Here is a 16,537-nt window from a genome sequence, read left to right as displayed (position 1 = left end):
GGAATGCATTTCTTTTCTCGTGCTGTCAACTAAAAGGAATTTACTGAAGCATGAGGACATAGTTTTTATCCGGACAAATCCTGGTATTTACTTATATGTTCTCTAGTTCTAGGATGGGATTTTCTGCTTTGCCTTGAAGACGCTCAGTACTTGTAGACCTTGAAGAGAAATGTTGACATTAAGCTGCCTGATTCAGACAGGTGCTGAAAGATGGAGCAGCCCTTAATAAAAATGAAGTGATTCTGGTGTTCTGGTGCAGTTGCAGCGGAGGACTGTGGCAACAGCAGCTTTTCAGGTGGCCCAGAGTCAATGCTGGGTTCATGGTGGGGCTCCCTCCCCAGTATCACTGCTGAGAGCCTCACCCCTGTGCTCTTGGGGATGTTTGTCAACCTGAGTGTTTGTGCCAAGGAAGCTGCTGCACATTTACAACTGATAATTCTTTTAAGTCAAACCCACTGAGAATGCTTCAATTGATAGCTCTTGGGCAGGGAAGGCTTCCTAAGCAATCTGTGTGCTGCTTCCCAGCTATAGCTCTTTAAGGAATCTTATCACAGAATCACAGAGCAGTTTAGGTTGGAAGGGACCTTAAAGACCATCCAATTTCAAGTACCCTGCCATGGGCAGGGGCTCCTTCCACTAGATCAGGTCACTCAAAGCCTCATCCAGCCTAGCCTTGAACACTTCCAGGGATGGGGACTCCACTGCCTCTCTGGGCAAAACTGGGATTGGGGTTGAGTCTTTCCAGTTGTGATGTTTTCTTTTGCATGACTAACCTTTAAGCATAACTAACCTAAGCATATCATGACTTATGCTTTCTTTTGTCTAATTCATTTTACTTATCAGGAGAGGTCCCAAATATTTTTGGGTTGTGTACTTCAGTTAGCTGATCAGTAATGAGAGGAAAAAAATTGAGTGGTTCTTTATTAGTGCACTTCATCTGCAAACTTATTTCAGCTAATAGGTTCACAGTGTGTAATGAACCAAAGGGATTTTTTTTACATGTGTTCATGTTGCTGTTTTTAAGTAATTCTATTAGTGGAAGAATGTTAAAAGATTAAAAGACTTGGAAATTAGTAGTCAGTGGTGATACTTTTGGCCACGGAACGGGGCATGGAGATAGAGGATGAGGAGTAATGGGGAACAAGCAAGAGTATCTTGTAATGAGTAAATAAGCACGCTTCGGGCATCAGTTCTTCAAGAAAACATTTCATACTGATGTAGGAAGGAGAAATAGATATTTTTCCTAAAGTCACCAGAGTGCACAAACTACTTTGTGGTTTCTGCCTTTAGACTGATGAACGTGAAGGCAGCTCAGATCTCGGCGCACCGGGGAATACTTCATTGTGTTGGTGCCTAACAGTCACTTCCCAAATCAAACTTGTCATAGTAGTTGCACTGTCTATTTTGTAGAAAATCTCCAGTTTATGCAGTATTTAAATGCACATTTACTAAATGTTACACAGTACCATAATGCTGCATTATAGCAATGTAAGAGACTACATGAGTATGGTTAAGAAAACAGAAATAAAAGCAGTAATTATCTAGGACCGGTGTGCAATGTAACACATTAAAAACAATCGATAATGGTTTACCTTTGCCTTGAAAACATGAACTTCTATTTTTCTGTGTGGTAACTGTAAATCATTTGATCACATTTAGGCAGCAGATCAAATTAAGAAGCTGTATAATCTTTTCTTGAAAATTGATGCCACTCAGGTTGAAGTCAATCCCTTTGGTGAAACTCCAGAAGGGCAAGGTAAGAAATTGAAGGAAACGAATGCATTATAATTCTTTATTTATGCAAGCTATAAATTAAATTGCATAGAAGCATGTAGCAGCAGCTTTGTATTAATTTCATTTTGTAATGTAATTTAAGTGACATTCATAAATATTCCCATGGCAGATTTTATCTTTCAATACCTTTTGTTGTTTCATCCAAATACGGGAAGTATTGGCTTCTACATGTTCTGCTTGGTGAGAGACAGCAACATTTTCTGCTCTTCTGCTCTGTATAAAGTTGGAGTTTTCTTGATTTTTTTTGATGGGGTTTTTTGGGTTTGGTTTTGTGTGTGTGTTAACACTGCTAGAATTACTGAGATTGTGTGGAAAGAAACTTGTTCTTTTATGTTTGCATTCATATGGGTAATTTAAATTTTAAGGTGCATGACTCTGCAGCCTGCTAGAGCACAGGACAAATTTCAGTTGGAACACTTGGCTACATCCTTTGGGAAGAAGAAGGGCCATTGATCTACCTGCACCATGACTACAGGGCTGAGGAGGTGTAGGGTAAAAATAAGGAGCTGAATCAACTTTCACCTCATTATAATATTTGGTTTTCCGACTGAAACCTTTCCTTCTATTTGTCATTTTTGTCCAAGTAACTCGGACAAAGGTGAAGAGGGGAGGATCTAAAGATGCCTGTGGGATATTGAAATAGAGTAGGGCTGGTCCATGGGGGATCACAGTTACCTCCTTATTGTTTCATTTCACTGAGGTGCTGAAGGCTTATTGGTGGGGTACCAAGAGGGGAAATTGGGTGTGCAAGTAGAGACAAGTGAGGGAGAGGACAGTAAGTAACAAATGTGGTCCTTAAAGACTGGAAAGAACCGTACTCGCTTTGCATCCTTGCTGATGTACTGTGAGGTGGCACTGTGGAAATAAAGATTTGGATAAGTTACCAAGTTAGCTCTTCTGGAATGGCTGTGCATATTTAGTGAGAAGGGCTTAATTTGAGGGATGGTAGGAGTTTTTATGCTGTTTTCTCTGAGGTTTTTCCCCATGTGTTTTGCATCCAGGAAGCTGAGGAGCAGAAACAGAGTGGGTTTCAAGCTGTGAAAGCCATCTTGCTCGCAGAAATGCACAGGAGTCTTCCTGTGCTTATTTCATTTTGCTAGCAGTTTCTCCATGTGAAATGTCTTAAGGAAGAATAAAGACAAAAAAAATGGAAGAACATTTGAATAGCTTAATGCAGCTCTTCCTAATGATAAAATATAAGTCTCTTTATAAAGCCCATTATTCTTGTCAAAGTAATGGATAAGATGGATTTATTTCTTGCTGTGTTTTGTGGTTTTCACTTGTGTGGATTTCCATTAGGTTGTATGTATTTCCTTGTTTAATATCCTAGCAAATGCCTTGTTAATCTTAGTGGGTCAGAAGCCTGGAACTTTCCTTTTTTTGTTGTTTGTTTGTTTTTGTTTTGTTTGCTCTCAGTGTAAACTGTTGAATTGGCAGATGACAAAAATCCTACACCGCTAACAAAAACAACAGAAGTACTTCATGAATATAAGTGTTGGAGCATTCTTCCATATTTGTTTAAAAGAAGAATCCATTTGTATAATCTATCATGCATGTAACAATGTGCTTTTGATAGTGAAAATGGTTTAATAAATATTAATACATGTTTTTGCTGCTACTTTGTACAGCACAGCCTTTGTTAAAGATGAGTGTTCTGTAGAAATGAGTTTCTATTAATGTGACATTGAGGATGTTTGTATGTAGGGTAAACAGAGCTCTGAAACTGCAGTTGTACTCTAGCTTTGAGTTGGTTTAGCAATTTAAGCACCTGAAAGCTTGAAGAAGAAAAATGGTCTTATTTCATTGCTGAAAAAGTAATTAAAGCAGCTCTAGTGCATTAGAAGTGTATTAGGAACTGCAGATATTTCTGCTTTTGGCACGTTCCCATATAATGGTTGACCAGGTAAGATCTGGACTCTTCCAAGAGATTTATTATACTCACTCACAAACAATTTTCTGAAACTGCAGTCACTGAAGTGAAATTTGATACTGTTTTAATTTAATCTGTTATCAGTTACAAGTCAAAAATTAAAAAAACCCCATCAACATCAAAAAACCAAAACAAGAAAACCCAATGCAAATCAAGATATACATCTGAGACTCTCCTACTTGTGTTAATGTTTTGTTTGCTGTCTCCTTAGCTATTTTTTCCTAAGTTAAGAAACTGTATATTAAAACGAGTTACTTCTCCACCAAACAAGATTATGTGTTTTATTTTAATTGTGTATCTATATCAAAGACTAAAATTGTCCTCTTAATTGTCACTGATGTCCAGATGTGTGCAGTGCTCATGAACACGTGCACATGTACCATGTATGTGTTCCAATGGCAGTGTGAATAAAAAACCCCAGCAGATAGAAAAACTATTAGATTTTTATGGACACAGCATTTAAAGGCACTTAGATCTGATTGGTTTGCCTTGAGAAATCAATTATGCTTAAGTCAGTAATTATAATCTGAATATAATACAAGGAAAATTACTTGCATAGTAATATGATAAGTATATAGTCTTACATTTACTTAGAACATTTTAATGAGGCATTTGCCTATGCAAACCCATAGAAATAATGAGTCAGAAAATAGGCAAATAACACTCCACAGGCATTTCTGTTACTGGTGTGTTAATGTGAGTATTGTGGCTGCTAGCCAGTCCTTTGTATCTTTTATTTAATGTAGTCAGATTTAGCTACTTTTAAATTTGTTTTTACAACCACAGCAGATCGTTATTGATGAGAAGATTTGTATTTACTTTCTTAATTTTCTTTATTTAAAAGTAATCTTTTGGTAATTTTTAACATATGTTGGCTTCAGGTTTTTTGAGCTCTTTAATGAAATAATGTGTGTTCAGTTAATAACATCAGAAATTCAACATGTGGCTAAGGGGAGAGCATTTTGTGTTGCTCAGCTCTGAATGACCGCGTGTTACCACGCATGGCTTTGGGTTGGTGCTACCTGTTCTGTCTGTTCCAAATTTGGAAGGTGAACTCTCCTGTGGCACCACTGCAGCCCACCTGTCCAAATCATAAAAACTGCCCTCATACTGTACAGGAACTTTGTTTGAAGCAAACACAGAAGATTTTCCTGTGTGGTGTGGAGATCTTGCCGTGCCTTTTCTCAATAGAGCATTTATGGAAAACCTGCCCTTTCCTGCTGGAATCAATGCTAGAACTTCAGCTGCTCCTGTGTTGGAGGCAGCATCACTCCCAAAGCAACCTCCCCCTCACTGCTGGAGTAGCTGTAATATTTCAGAAACCCTGACTGACTGTAGGCTCTAAATGCCTGGATGTTGTTTTATTTTCTCCTCCAGTTGTTTGCTTCGATGCCAAGATAAACTTTGATGACAACGCAGAATTTAGGCAAAAAGAAATATTTGCCATGGATGACAAGTCTGAAAATGAGCCCATAGAGAATGAAGCTGCCAAATATGACTTAAAATATATAGGACTGGATGGAAACATTGCTTGCTTTGGTAAGAACAAATACATCCAAAAGACATTTGAAGACAAATTTATACTTGTTCAGTCTATAGACTTTGTTTACATCTGACATTCAGGCCACCCTTGACAGTATTTCAGTCTGTTTTGCTGAGTATTTCTGCTGTTTTGTCTGTCCTTCCACAAGTTCTTGCAGGAATGAAACTAAAATTGTGTGGAAACCGTGCTGATGGCCACAGCACACAGGCAGGGCAGGAGTGGTGTCAGAGGGAAGGCAGGCTAAGGGGTTTCAATTTCTGAGTTTTTAACCTGATGTAATTGGTCTTTCCAGAAATTAAAACAAGAAAAGTCATCAAAATCTAATCAGTAATTAAAAAAAATGAGTGTGTTACTTAAAAGACACTTGAAAAGTATGTGTGTATAAATGTGACATTCCCAGTTACAACTGAATATTAAACTCCATTTCCCTTTAAGGAAAGCTGCTAAAGAATCTGCTTGGAAATGGCAGCTTTTTATTTTCCTGAAGTTTCTGTACAACAGAAATTACTCTGCTGTTTAGAAGAGATAAGTGGAAAAGTCAGCTATGCTCTAAATAATCTTCATTTTGTTCAAATTCTTTTAGCTAATACAGCATTTATTAATCTAACTAAATTAGGCTTTTTTTTCGACTTGATGAGAAAATGCCCAGCATTTATATTGGCTCAGATGTGTACTCCAAACACAAATCTAGAAGATTCTGATAATGTGTTGCAATTGATTCAGTAAGTGAGAGTGAGACTTTAATCTTAATTTAAAAAAAAACAACCAAAAGACCCCCAAACCCAAACAGTAATTGCCAATATTGTGCTATTTTTTTAGTGCTCTGATTTCCTGGTGACATAGGAGTCGTTGTCCAGCAGGAACAACGGGAGCAGCTTAAAGAGGACACATAATTCTCATCTACTTTTCCCAGTTTAAAAGATGTTCTTACCCATGGAAATGCTTCTAGACTAGTGCAAATCTAAAATAAAAGGCAGTTTCAGAACATCTGAGGTCTGTCCCCAAAACTGAGTTATCTGTGATGCAGTAATACAAAGCATCCACTGCTATCAGACTGATGGGAGAGGAGCTTAAAGAGTCAATTTGTCCTTCACATCACTATTCCCAGAAGTTTTTATGTGTCTTTATTTTTAATAAAATCAGAAGTTTTTTTACTTCCAGAATTACCATTCCCATGCTCATGCATGCTTAAAAGAAGGTGCACATCTAAGCCCTAAAGAAACTTAAATGTCGGTATGTTTGCACCAGAATTTGAATTATTTGTTGCACTGGATATCCTTGAATAGCTACTGGCCTATTTAGAAATAGCTGTGTAACATTTTGAGCCGTGTTCTGGGGTTGTGCTGATACATTTTAAGCCTTTTCACAAATCATGTCTATGTGAAATACAAGCAATTGATGTTTACAATTACAGTCAATGGAGCTGGACTTGCAATGGCAACGTGTGATATAATATCCCTGAATGGTGGAAAGCCAGCCAACTTCTTGGATCTCGGTGGAGGCGTGAAAGAAGCACAAGTCTATCAAGCATTCAAGCTGCTGACTGCTGATCCAAAGGTAAAAATGTTGGGTTTGGACTGGGAGCTTCCCCATGCAGCAATAGAGCTGAGTAGGATCATGAATAGTGCACCGAAAAACCCAGATCACGGTGAGAACACTGAGGGTGAGTTACTAAAGGGGTGATCTGGGAGGAAAATTATTTCAGTATGAACCACTGGACAGCCTTTTCAGTTCTTGATCTGCACTCAGGTTTGCTGGTGAGTTGTGAGTGGGAACTTTCTCAAGGCAGTTCAACACAGAAGTGCAGGTGTGCCAATGCTGGGCATTGCAGTGTTGAACTCGGAGCACTTTCCTCCTAAAGTGGAATTTGTGAGATTTAGATGCTCAAAATATCATTCCTAATAGTGTAGTGCCACAGTAGACTGAGGAGAAAAATGGGAAAATTAAGCAAATAGCTAATTCTAAGGGCTGATTTGTACTCTTTTAAGCTCAAGGTTTCTAAAATATCTGACTCTGCACTGCAGGATAGTCTGTATTTAATTAACATTCCCAGGCTGGAATCACAGCCTGGAACATTCTGACACTTCCTTTTGCAGATGGAGCTGCAGTTGCTCTTTTCTTTTTCGAACAAGAGGAGAAGACATCAGTCTGTGTGTACTGAGTAGAAGTTATTTCTAGAGATGTGTGTTGAGGTCATTGGTCCCCTCTGCAGACAGAACTGGAGTATCTGCTGAGAGAATATTGATCAGGCGTGGGCTTTGGAGCAGTGCCAGCTGCCCATCCTGCCAACGTGCAGTTACGCTTTTGTGTGTAGCCAGGACTTGGTTGCTGTTGATATTTTTACTAATGGAAATCTGTCGGAGGGCTTTGATCATCTTTCCCATCTCCTGCACCAAAGCATTGCAGCTGATTTCAACATATTGCCTCTTTTTGTGGATCTGGCTTCATCTGCTTTATCTCACTTTTTCTGTGATTCCAGTCATTTTCCTCATGTTCATTGTGATGTGATGCTAGCTTCTAAATGCCACCTTCCTGTGACAATTACACTGCTGTAATTGTATGCTCTGTGCAGCAGTAAGTGACAAAATGTTGGGACTTTTCAAATAGAGGTGGATATTGTTTGCAGCAAAATTTCAAGGCAAAATTAGGGAGAAAATTTACAGTACAAAATAAACACAGTACAGCTTCATATTGTGAGTTCTTTGCAGCTGTAACTCTCCCTGCATATTTTTTAAGCACCTGGTACCTTGACGTCTCAAGTGTCTGTTGTTTTGGTTGTTTGAGTTGCTCTGCAGTGCATGCTTCTTGTGATGGTCTGGGTTTGCCTGAGATGTAATTTAGTTCTGAAACTTGTGTTAGTGGTAGAGAAGCAGGTGCAGTAAAGTCTCAGATACACAACTTAGCTGGTGAGTATCACTGTGCCAAGTAGTTTCTACTGTCTGCTGAAGCACAAACAGCAGGTATTAATTTTAGTGATGAAGCTTACTGAGTTTAAACAATTTTAAAACAAAGAGGCATTCTAGTAGCTCTCAGCTACAGAACATCTGTGTGCCCAATATTTGACTTGTAAATGTATCCTTCTATTATACATTCTGCTTTTATGTTAGTGCTTAATTCCAGCTGCATACTACCAGGGCTAGTGAAGCTCTGCTACTGAGAGAAAGCAAAAGGGAGCATGGAAAGGACCTGAATTAGGCATTTATGCTGTAGCTGTGCCATTCCTGGCACTGACTGGCTGAAGATGCAGAAGGCAAAAAATTTCATATTTTATCTCATTCTTTTCAGAAAATATAGCAAACATCTGTTATTTCCTCTCCTGATACCCCATGTCCATTAGCTCACTAATATACAGTGGGATAATTGAATGAATCCTCTCTTTTCTTAACTAATGGAGGGGCTTCAGTCCCAAGAGTCTTTGTGGCTAATGCAGCATTTACAGGTTGTATCTGGTCAGTCATTGCCCTGTGGCCTTTAACTTGATTCCCACCTTTTTCGAGAAGATAAAAGTTTGTTCTTGGGAACTTGAGATTCAATTAATGCTTGCAAATGTCTAAATATCTAGAGACTAAGAAGTAAACAAAAAAAAATGCCTTCAGGGCTGTAATGTGGAGAAGCACTATCTTCTAGTTGTGCTGGCAGAGTTAAGGACATTGCAGGAGAAGAAATCTTCCAGAAGAAGATGTTCAACTGCACTTTGAAACAGATCTCTTTCTCTCTCTTTAGTTGTCTTTAAAATGTCTATTTGTATTAAAGCAAAAAAAAAACCACAAACCCAAGAAACAAAGGAAACTAAACAAACCAAAAAACCACACAACACCCCCCTCCCCCAACAAACAAAATAAACAAATCAATGTATGCCATGGTTTGATTTAGTGAAGCTGGGGATGTTGTTTTCGGGAAAAGTGAAGATCTGGGCTGGTTTGCTGCTGGTTTAATCTGTCAGTTGTCAGTGTCTATAATTCTTGGGGAAAAAAAAAATGTGTGAGGGTTTTTGTTGCAAAAGGTTACCCCCTGGGTTTTGGATGGAAATGCTGTCCCTGGAGCTAGTGACCCTTTTTATACTCTGCTCGTCTTGTTTGCTGTCTGCCATATCCAATACTTCCTAGGTTAGACAGGTCATTGCAATGGTTCTGAACTGCTTTCTATTCACTGTCTAAATTCCAATTGCTTTTTTTCTTCCTTTCTTTTTCTTCTCCCTGCCTGTCCTGTTTCTGTAAGTTTGTGCTGTGTATCTGCTCAGGCAGGAAATGTACAGTCTTCCCTCTTTCTAGATACTACCAGGAAAGATGGCTCGGTTCTAGGAGTTAAAGCTGCTGGGAGACACTGCAGGAGCTTCATTTATCCCCCTTTGTCCCACAGTGAAGTAAAGTGGTTGTTTCCTAAAGTATTTCTGAGGTTCTGGGTGGTGCCTGCCTCTCCCCTGCATGTGTGAATTCCTGCTTCAGGCATCTCCACGAAGTCCTCATCCCTGAGTACTCTCACATCCTTACCAAGCTCCACAGGTGCTTGTTTTTGTTCATGTTGAAGACCTGGTTACCATATGATGACTGTAGGATTCATCAAGGTTTTTTGGAAAGGCTAAAGCTGAAAAAATATCTGCTCATCCCTCATGGATCTCCATGGACTGCAGGGGAATCTTGGCTCTGGCATCTGGGGCAGTTCCTGCCCCTCCTCCTTCACTGACCCTGGTGTCTGCAGGGCTGTTCCTCTCCTATTCTCATTCCTCTCTCCAGATGCTGTTTTGCAGTTTTTTGTGCCCTTAACAACTCTGTTATCCCAGAGGTGTTGCTGCTGTCCCTGATGGGCTCAGGCTCTGTTTCAGAGCTGATGGCATTGGCTCCATCGGACATGGGGGAGCTCCTGGCAGCTCCTCACAGAAGCCACCTCTCATTCCCCTGCTACCAGAACCTGGCCTCACAAACTCAGAAAAAAGCCAACTAAGCTGCAAGCAGGTTGGTTTTACCATCATCAGACTCTAGCCCTGATCTTGGCAGTGGACTCCTATTAGAAAGTATCACTGAAGCACAGGCAGTTGAAGGCCAACATGGTTTGTTGTTCTTTTTCTCCTTTTTCCACTAAAGTTCCTTTGAAAACCTTTTTTGAAGCCTGTCATTGATGATATGACTAAAGAGTCACCAAATTAATTGATGTTAACAACTGTTAGCTTATTATTTAGGCAAAATACTATTGACAGAAAGACAAACGTTTCTCTGGAAAAAATATTCCCTATTGACATCTTTTAGCTCATATCCAGGGAATAATTAATATCAAACACACACAAGACTTTATTTTTTTTCTTTAGCAATTATCTGGTCCAAATTCAGATTATTGTCTTAATTATATGGACTAGACAATCTTATTCCTGTCACTTTGCTTTGCCTGTTTATGTTCAGATGTATCTCTGTGCCCACCACATAATTGGCACTGATGTGTCTCACTGTTGTGTGTCAAGCAGAGGTTTTGGGGCTTTTGTTTTCTAGGCATCTGAGAGACATTTCAGACCAGAATTCTGAAAGAGGATACCATTAAACCATAACTTTGCAATTCCCTTCTTTTCCAATTGTGTTTGGTGTGAAAGTAATACAGTTTATACATCCTTATTATACAAGACATTTTTATCGCCGGTTTATCCTTTGCCTTCAGGGATTTTTAGTATTAGCTTTCTTAACATTTGCAGTCTGTTCTGTGGCAACAGAAGGGATAACATTATAATAAGAGGAAAGATTTGGGATATTCTTTTCTTAGATTTCAGAAATAAAAATAAAATTGCCATGTATAATGTATTTGGTCTTTATTTTGGATGAATTAATTTGGAATTGAGTGAGCTAGTTCAGTTCAGACCATTCAAAACATCTCCAAACATTCAGGCAGTTTGGAGTGTAGTAACTATATTTGTGTGTGTCTGGACTGTTTGCTCTTACTCTGCAACTTTAAACAATGACCTGCTCCCAGTGTTAGGGGGAAAAAAATATAAGAATTCCAAATGCTAGATTTCTGTGATAGTGAATTTCATCAGCCCAGAGCATAGGCTGGCTGTGGACAGTTTGTCTGCATTTAGTTGTCAACAGTGGATTTCTCAGTGTTACAATAATGGAAACTGCTAAGACAGAAGGAACAGATAACCTTCCCTATCACACATTCAGCCTGTATCAGTGTGCATGTAATGTTGGAGAAAAAAGGGAAATGTAAATAAGATTCAGTTGTGAACATAAAATAGAGTGTTAGCACTGAATTTGTTTGAGTTGTCAGATTTCATGTCATTTCAGATAATGCAGAGGAGTCCTCTTCTTGCAGACTCATTAGGAATCTTTTTGGCTTCTCATTCACGTCACACACCCTTTACAGACTTCATTACCCAGCTCTTCTTTACACAGCATGAAAATTCTTTATCCTTTGTGTGCTTCTCTGATTCACACAAGCGGGTGAAGCATCCTGTGCTAGTTTGAGTACCCTTAAACACTGTAGCTGAAGAGCTACTCTAGTGCACAGTATCTGTGTGCTGTACTGCACTGTTCCACAAATGTTAACTGCTGGTGCAGTGTTCACACTCTGCATGGCCCTTCACAGCTCCAGCTGGGTATCTCAACACAGTGACACTTGAATTTAGTGGACACTTTTGGAAGTGAGGGCTCTGACTGCTATTTTTACCCCTTTGTGTTAACTGTGGGTTATAATACTCATCTACCATCTACAAACATTGATCAAAAATTATATAGTTTGGTGAAGAAGTTAAGTGTTATGAAAAATATCAGTTATCACTGCTTATTGCACAGCCCTGTCCTCCTGGCAGTTTAGTACTCAGCACTGGTTTTGTAGAAGTGCAATATTAAATTTTTAAAAACAAAATCAAAATCTATAAACCTGTTGTTTTTTGATAGCAATTTTGACATTTCTGTAAGATGTTGTCTAATCAATCATTGACAAATTCCACATAGTTTTTGGAAGCTGGATCTTGCTACATCATCTTAGTATTAACTCCTAATAGCACATAGAGGGGCCTTTCTGTCTTGGGGGGAAGCAAACAGGTAGGTAGAGACCAACATTTTCTCTGATTTCAAATATATAGATGATTCAAGTGTTGAAAGAGGAATCCGACACAGAAAGGTGAAGGAGCCTTCAGTTAACCTGGGCAATCTGCCTGGTGTTGCAGGTCAGTGTCTGCCTCAGGCAGGCAGGAAGCAGTAAGGGTTAAGAGCAGCAAAGAAATGTGGCTGCATAGGGTAGCTGTTCTGAAAATTGTCCAGCCAAAAATGGTACTTGAGTCCTACAGCAGTTTATTTTAGGAATTTATAGGCTATCCAGCACCACAAGTTTTAAAGACTAGCTAAACAAGCAATTATCCAGGATGTTTCAGGGAGAGTTGATCCTGCCTTGGAGCCAGTGAATGCTCTGGACATTCCTTTCTGTGTTTCAGAGAACAGCTCTAAACATAAAGCTGTGATTAGTAATTTTGTGAGGGCAGTAATGTCTTGACTTTGGATGTTTAAGATTATTCTCATAAATGGACAGTTTGTGGAGGTAGAAAATACCTATTAGAGTGCAGAAACATCTTGCAAAGCTGGGAAAAGTTCACAAAGGCATATTGGGTTTTTTGTCTCAGAAATTTGTACAAATACTTTGCCTTTAGCCAATGGAGCAGCTCATTGTTCTTTTAAAGATACTGCAGGTTTTGAGTTTATAGGAGTAACTTAGGAGTTTCCCCACATTTGTATTAGCTCTGCATTGGTAAGAAAATACAGACTGATAGAACTTTAACAAGGATTTTTTTCTGATGTGCCTTTGCAGTTTTGCAGAATTAATATGAAATGACTATTCGTCTTTTAAAACACTTAAAATAGTAAAAAGTCATTCTTTCATTTCGCTGAGGCACTTTTAGAGACTGATAGCATATTGACAATATTTATGAAAATGGGAGGACAATTGTGCATTTAAAATGCATAATTGAGTTGTCTTGATTTATAACCAAAAGTAAAATATTTTTCAAGAGCATGTGTAGTGTTGAGTCCTAAGTAATTGATATGTAAATATACTTTAACATGATTCTGCCATTATTTATGGGCACTGACAAGTTGAATGCCTTTTGGCATTTTATAGTAGGCTATAATGAATCTTAAAAACTGGATATGAAAATAAAATTCCTAAGCAAGAGGAAAACTTGCAATGATTTTGTAATTGCTTCCTTTGTGGCAGAATAGAGAAAATACACAAATATTTTCATAGATAGTAAATGCTGGCAAATTTATGGAAGAACCACAACACAAACTGAGCTGTTAGGTTTGGATGGAATTGGAAATGTTTGTGTGCTAATTATCCTCTCTGTAGTGTTGTCCCTTCTGAAACAAGGAGAGACGAGCAGGCATTTCCATTTCCTTGGAACACAAAAGGCATCACCCTCCTCAGACAGCTGCTCTCTGGTCAAGGCTTGTTGTGTTTTCCTGCTTGTTTGAAGGTGTGCTTGATCAGTGATCAAAGTGAGACAGGATTTTGTTATTGGCTTTGGTTGTTGGTGCTTGGGATTGGAGAATGTGGACTTTTCTGAGGTCTCCACTGATGAGCTGGGATGGCTCAGCCTGTGGTGGGAAGTGTTTGAAAAGTACCCAGGAAGGGTTATGGGGCAGTACCTGTCTCTTGTAATGTCATAGGCTGGTGTCACCATCTCGCTCCAAACCAGGGCCTCAGATGGAATGTAATGGATCCAGGCAGTAAAAATCTCCATCCTGAACACCTTCCCAGCATCTCTGACTGCCAAAGGCCTGATGTCATGTCCAGAGTGTGCAATAGAATGTGCAGTTATATCTGCATGTCTTGGGATTGCCCAGTAAAAGGAAATGTCATGTAAAATACAGCAGAAAAGTGTTTAATCCTTTACTGGGGTTTCCAAATTGATTAAATTTTGAAAATTTATGTGACTCATTTCACAATTAGTGAGGATAAAAAGAGAAGATATTTTAGGAAACTCAATTTGGTAATTCATCTTGGTGAGATGAGTAATTTATTATGAATCTACTTTTAGATCATCTATCTAGCAGACATACTGGAGAATGAAAGACAAATAATCTGATAATACAGGTAGGAACTAGTATATTGAAAGAAAAGTTGTAGGTGTCCTTACTTAAACTCTCCTGTAGAGAAAATCGCATTTTAATTCTCGTTATTTTTAAGTGGGCGTTATGGCTGTCTAGGAAAGTGTTTGTTCTTTCAATCAAAATGAAGAAATTTAATCACCTTGCCTCCATCTGTTCCTGATGAACTGGCCCAGACGATGCAATGTGTATCTCGAGTAGGTGCTTTCAGCCATTTGCGCTAGGTTAGGCACACTCTTGTGACAGTGGAATAAATAACAACTGGTTTTACTTATCATTTCAGAAGCACCGAGGATGGATGGAGCACAGGTAGATAGGACTTCATATTTTTCTTATTGATAAGACTAAATTTGGAGAAAAAATGGTAAACCATGCCAAAATTAACAAGCGTTTTCCCATCATAAAATTATCTTTTAATGACAGAAGGGCCTGATATGGCTAAGAGTTTTAGAGTAAAGATACATATATAATTTTTTTTTTTTTTAAAAAGGGTATCATAGGGTGATGGAGTTTTGGAAAAGACAAAAATTGTTTGAAATACAGCTTATTGAGAGAGGAAAAAAGCTATTTCTCTTGAATCTCTGTTTTGCTTCAGATAGGGCTGAATTATTTTACAACTTCTTATTCATGCTTAAATTCAACAAGAATTCAAACCTGTTTCAAGTTTTAATATTTTATTATCTATTATTCTGAGTGGATGGATAAAGCTGAAATAAATGAGTCTCTTCACTTTTGAAGCTTGTCATGTGCTTAAGTAGTTGGCAAATTAAGTCCACATCTACCACAAATGAGTAGCTCTTAGTCTTTTTCCTAGAGGTTTAGTTTCATCTTAGAAAAAACTATCCTCTTACAGGAAGGTAAACATAGTCCTGCTCCTCAAAAGTGTTATATTTTTTGTACTGGCATGCTCAGCAGTCTCTAAAGTCAGGTGTTTTCTTTAGAGTGGTGTGAAAAGTGAACAGTTTATTTCTTTTAGTGCTCCTACTTTTGATAGCAATGTGCAGAAAACAGAAGTTATTTCATTTCCATCTCCCAGTGGCCAATTCTTTCACGTCTGTAGCCTGGGGTGTGTGCAGGAATATTCCCAACAGATTCTGTGGGCATCTTCCCACAGTCCCTTCAGTTGCTCAGGGGTTCAGTGGATTTGAGTGGCTCCAATAGTTGTGTTAACAACTGTGAGTAGGGAATAGTGGAGTGTAGAGTCTGTGTAAAGTAGCGTGAGGGTGTAAAGGATGAGGTCTGCAGGAAGAACCACTTCAGTCAGAGCTGGGCAAAGCCTGGGGACTGTCTCTGTGAGTATATTGGATTTTGTGGTTATCACAGGGTTATGATCACACACCAAACCTGGAGGAAAAGCTCATAATGTGCTGTTTGTGTCAGGTGCAGTGAGCACATGTCAGTCACTTGATCTTTCAGTGACTTTGGCTTGAATTGAATGTATTGCCCTTAATCAACTTTTCCAATGTTCGTTAAGGTTCTACCTAATACCTTTGGGGAGAGAAATAGTTTTCCCATGGATGTTTTGTTCATTTGTTTTGTAAACTTTTCTCTCTATATTAAACACCTACATGTGTTTGTTTTTCTGTCCCAAACACCACAGCAGATTCTGGCTTAACTCTGGTGAACAGAAAGCAGGACATTTTTGCTGCCCTATTTTTCCACTCCTTTTGTGACAACTCAAAAGGATATTTCTTCTCTGTCCCCTTTGTTCAACAGAATTGAACTCTTGCTTGCTATGTGGGTACCTTTAAAAAGCACTGGAGGGGAAGGTAATCTTAAATATCTGTATTTAAGGAATGCATTCCCTCTCCATTATTAAAACGACAGTATGGATTCCTTTCTAAAACGTGGACAGAAAACCCATTGAATTGCAGGGGAGTTACCTGTGGTTGTGGATGCCCAAGGAAGGGACTGCATGTGGGAGAAGGCAGCAGGTAGCCATGGGGCTTGAAGGTACAGACTGGGCTCCTGCTGCCTTTTGGCACAGGTTACATGGCTGGGATCCTATACAGCTTCTGCTTGTCAAGGGAAAGCAGGGTCCCAATTCCCAAGCATTTTCCTATATTTCTACTGTAAAGCAGAATGGAAATGCAAAGCTATTTTTTTTTTTTGTTGCAATGGTAGAACCTAAATGTTAACAGAAACTGTCACTTTACCTGAAGGATTTCATTTGGAAATCTGAGATCC

The 16,537-nt window shown here is 38.9% G+C and overlaps 1 protein-coding gene across 3 annotated transcripts in view; it reads left to right on the top strand.

The window, feature by feature from the left end:
* The window catches only part of SUCLG2 (succinate-CoA ligase GDP-forming beta subunit), a 95,805-nt gene that overhangs the window by 39,436 nt on the left and 39,832 nt on the right, over window positions 1-16,537 (top strand). For all 3 annotated transcript variants that reach the window (XM_008643593.2, XM_017747206.1, XM_017747207.1), the window contains exons 7-9: window positions 1,660-1,756; window positions 5,102-5,263; window positions 6,682-6,824. In XM_008643593.2, the coding sequence (XP_008641815.2) occupies window positions 1,660-1,756; window positions 5,102-5,263; window positions 6,682-6,824 (402 nt within the window). The remainder of the gene's footprint in view (window positions 1-1,659; window positions 1,757-5,101; window positions 5,264-6,681; window positions 6,825-16,537) is intronic.

The sequence above is a fragment of the Corvus brachyrhynchos genome, unplaced genomic scaffold (genome assembly GCF_000691975.1).
Source record: "Corvus brachyrhynchos isolate BGI_N302 unplaced genomic scaffold, ASM69197v1 scaffold91, whole genome shotgun sequence".
In the NCBI taxonomy this organism is placed as follows: domain Eukaryota; kingdom Metazoa; phylum Chordata; class Aves; order Passeriformes; family Corvidae; genus Corvus; species Corvus brachyrhynchos.
The sequence above is the reverse complement of the archived record's forward strand: the minus strand, read 5'-3'. Positions and strand labels throughout refer to the sequence as shown.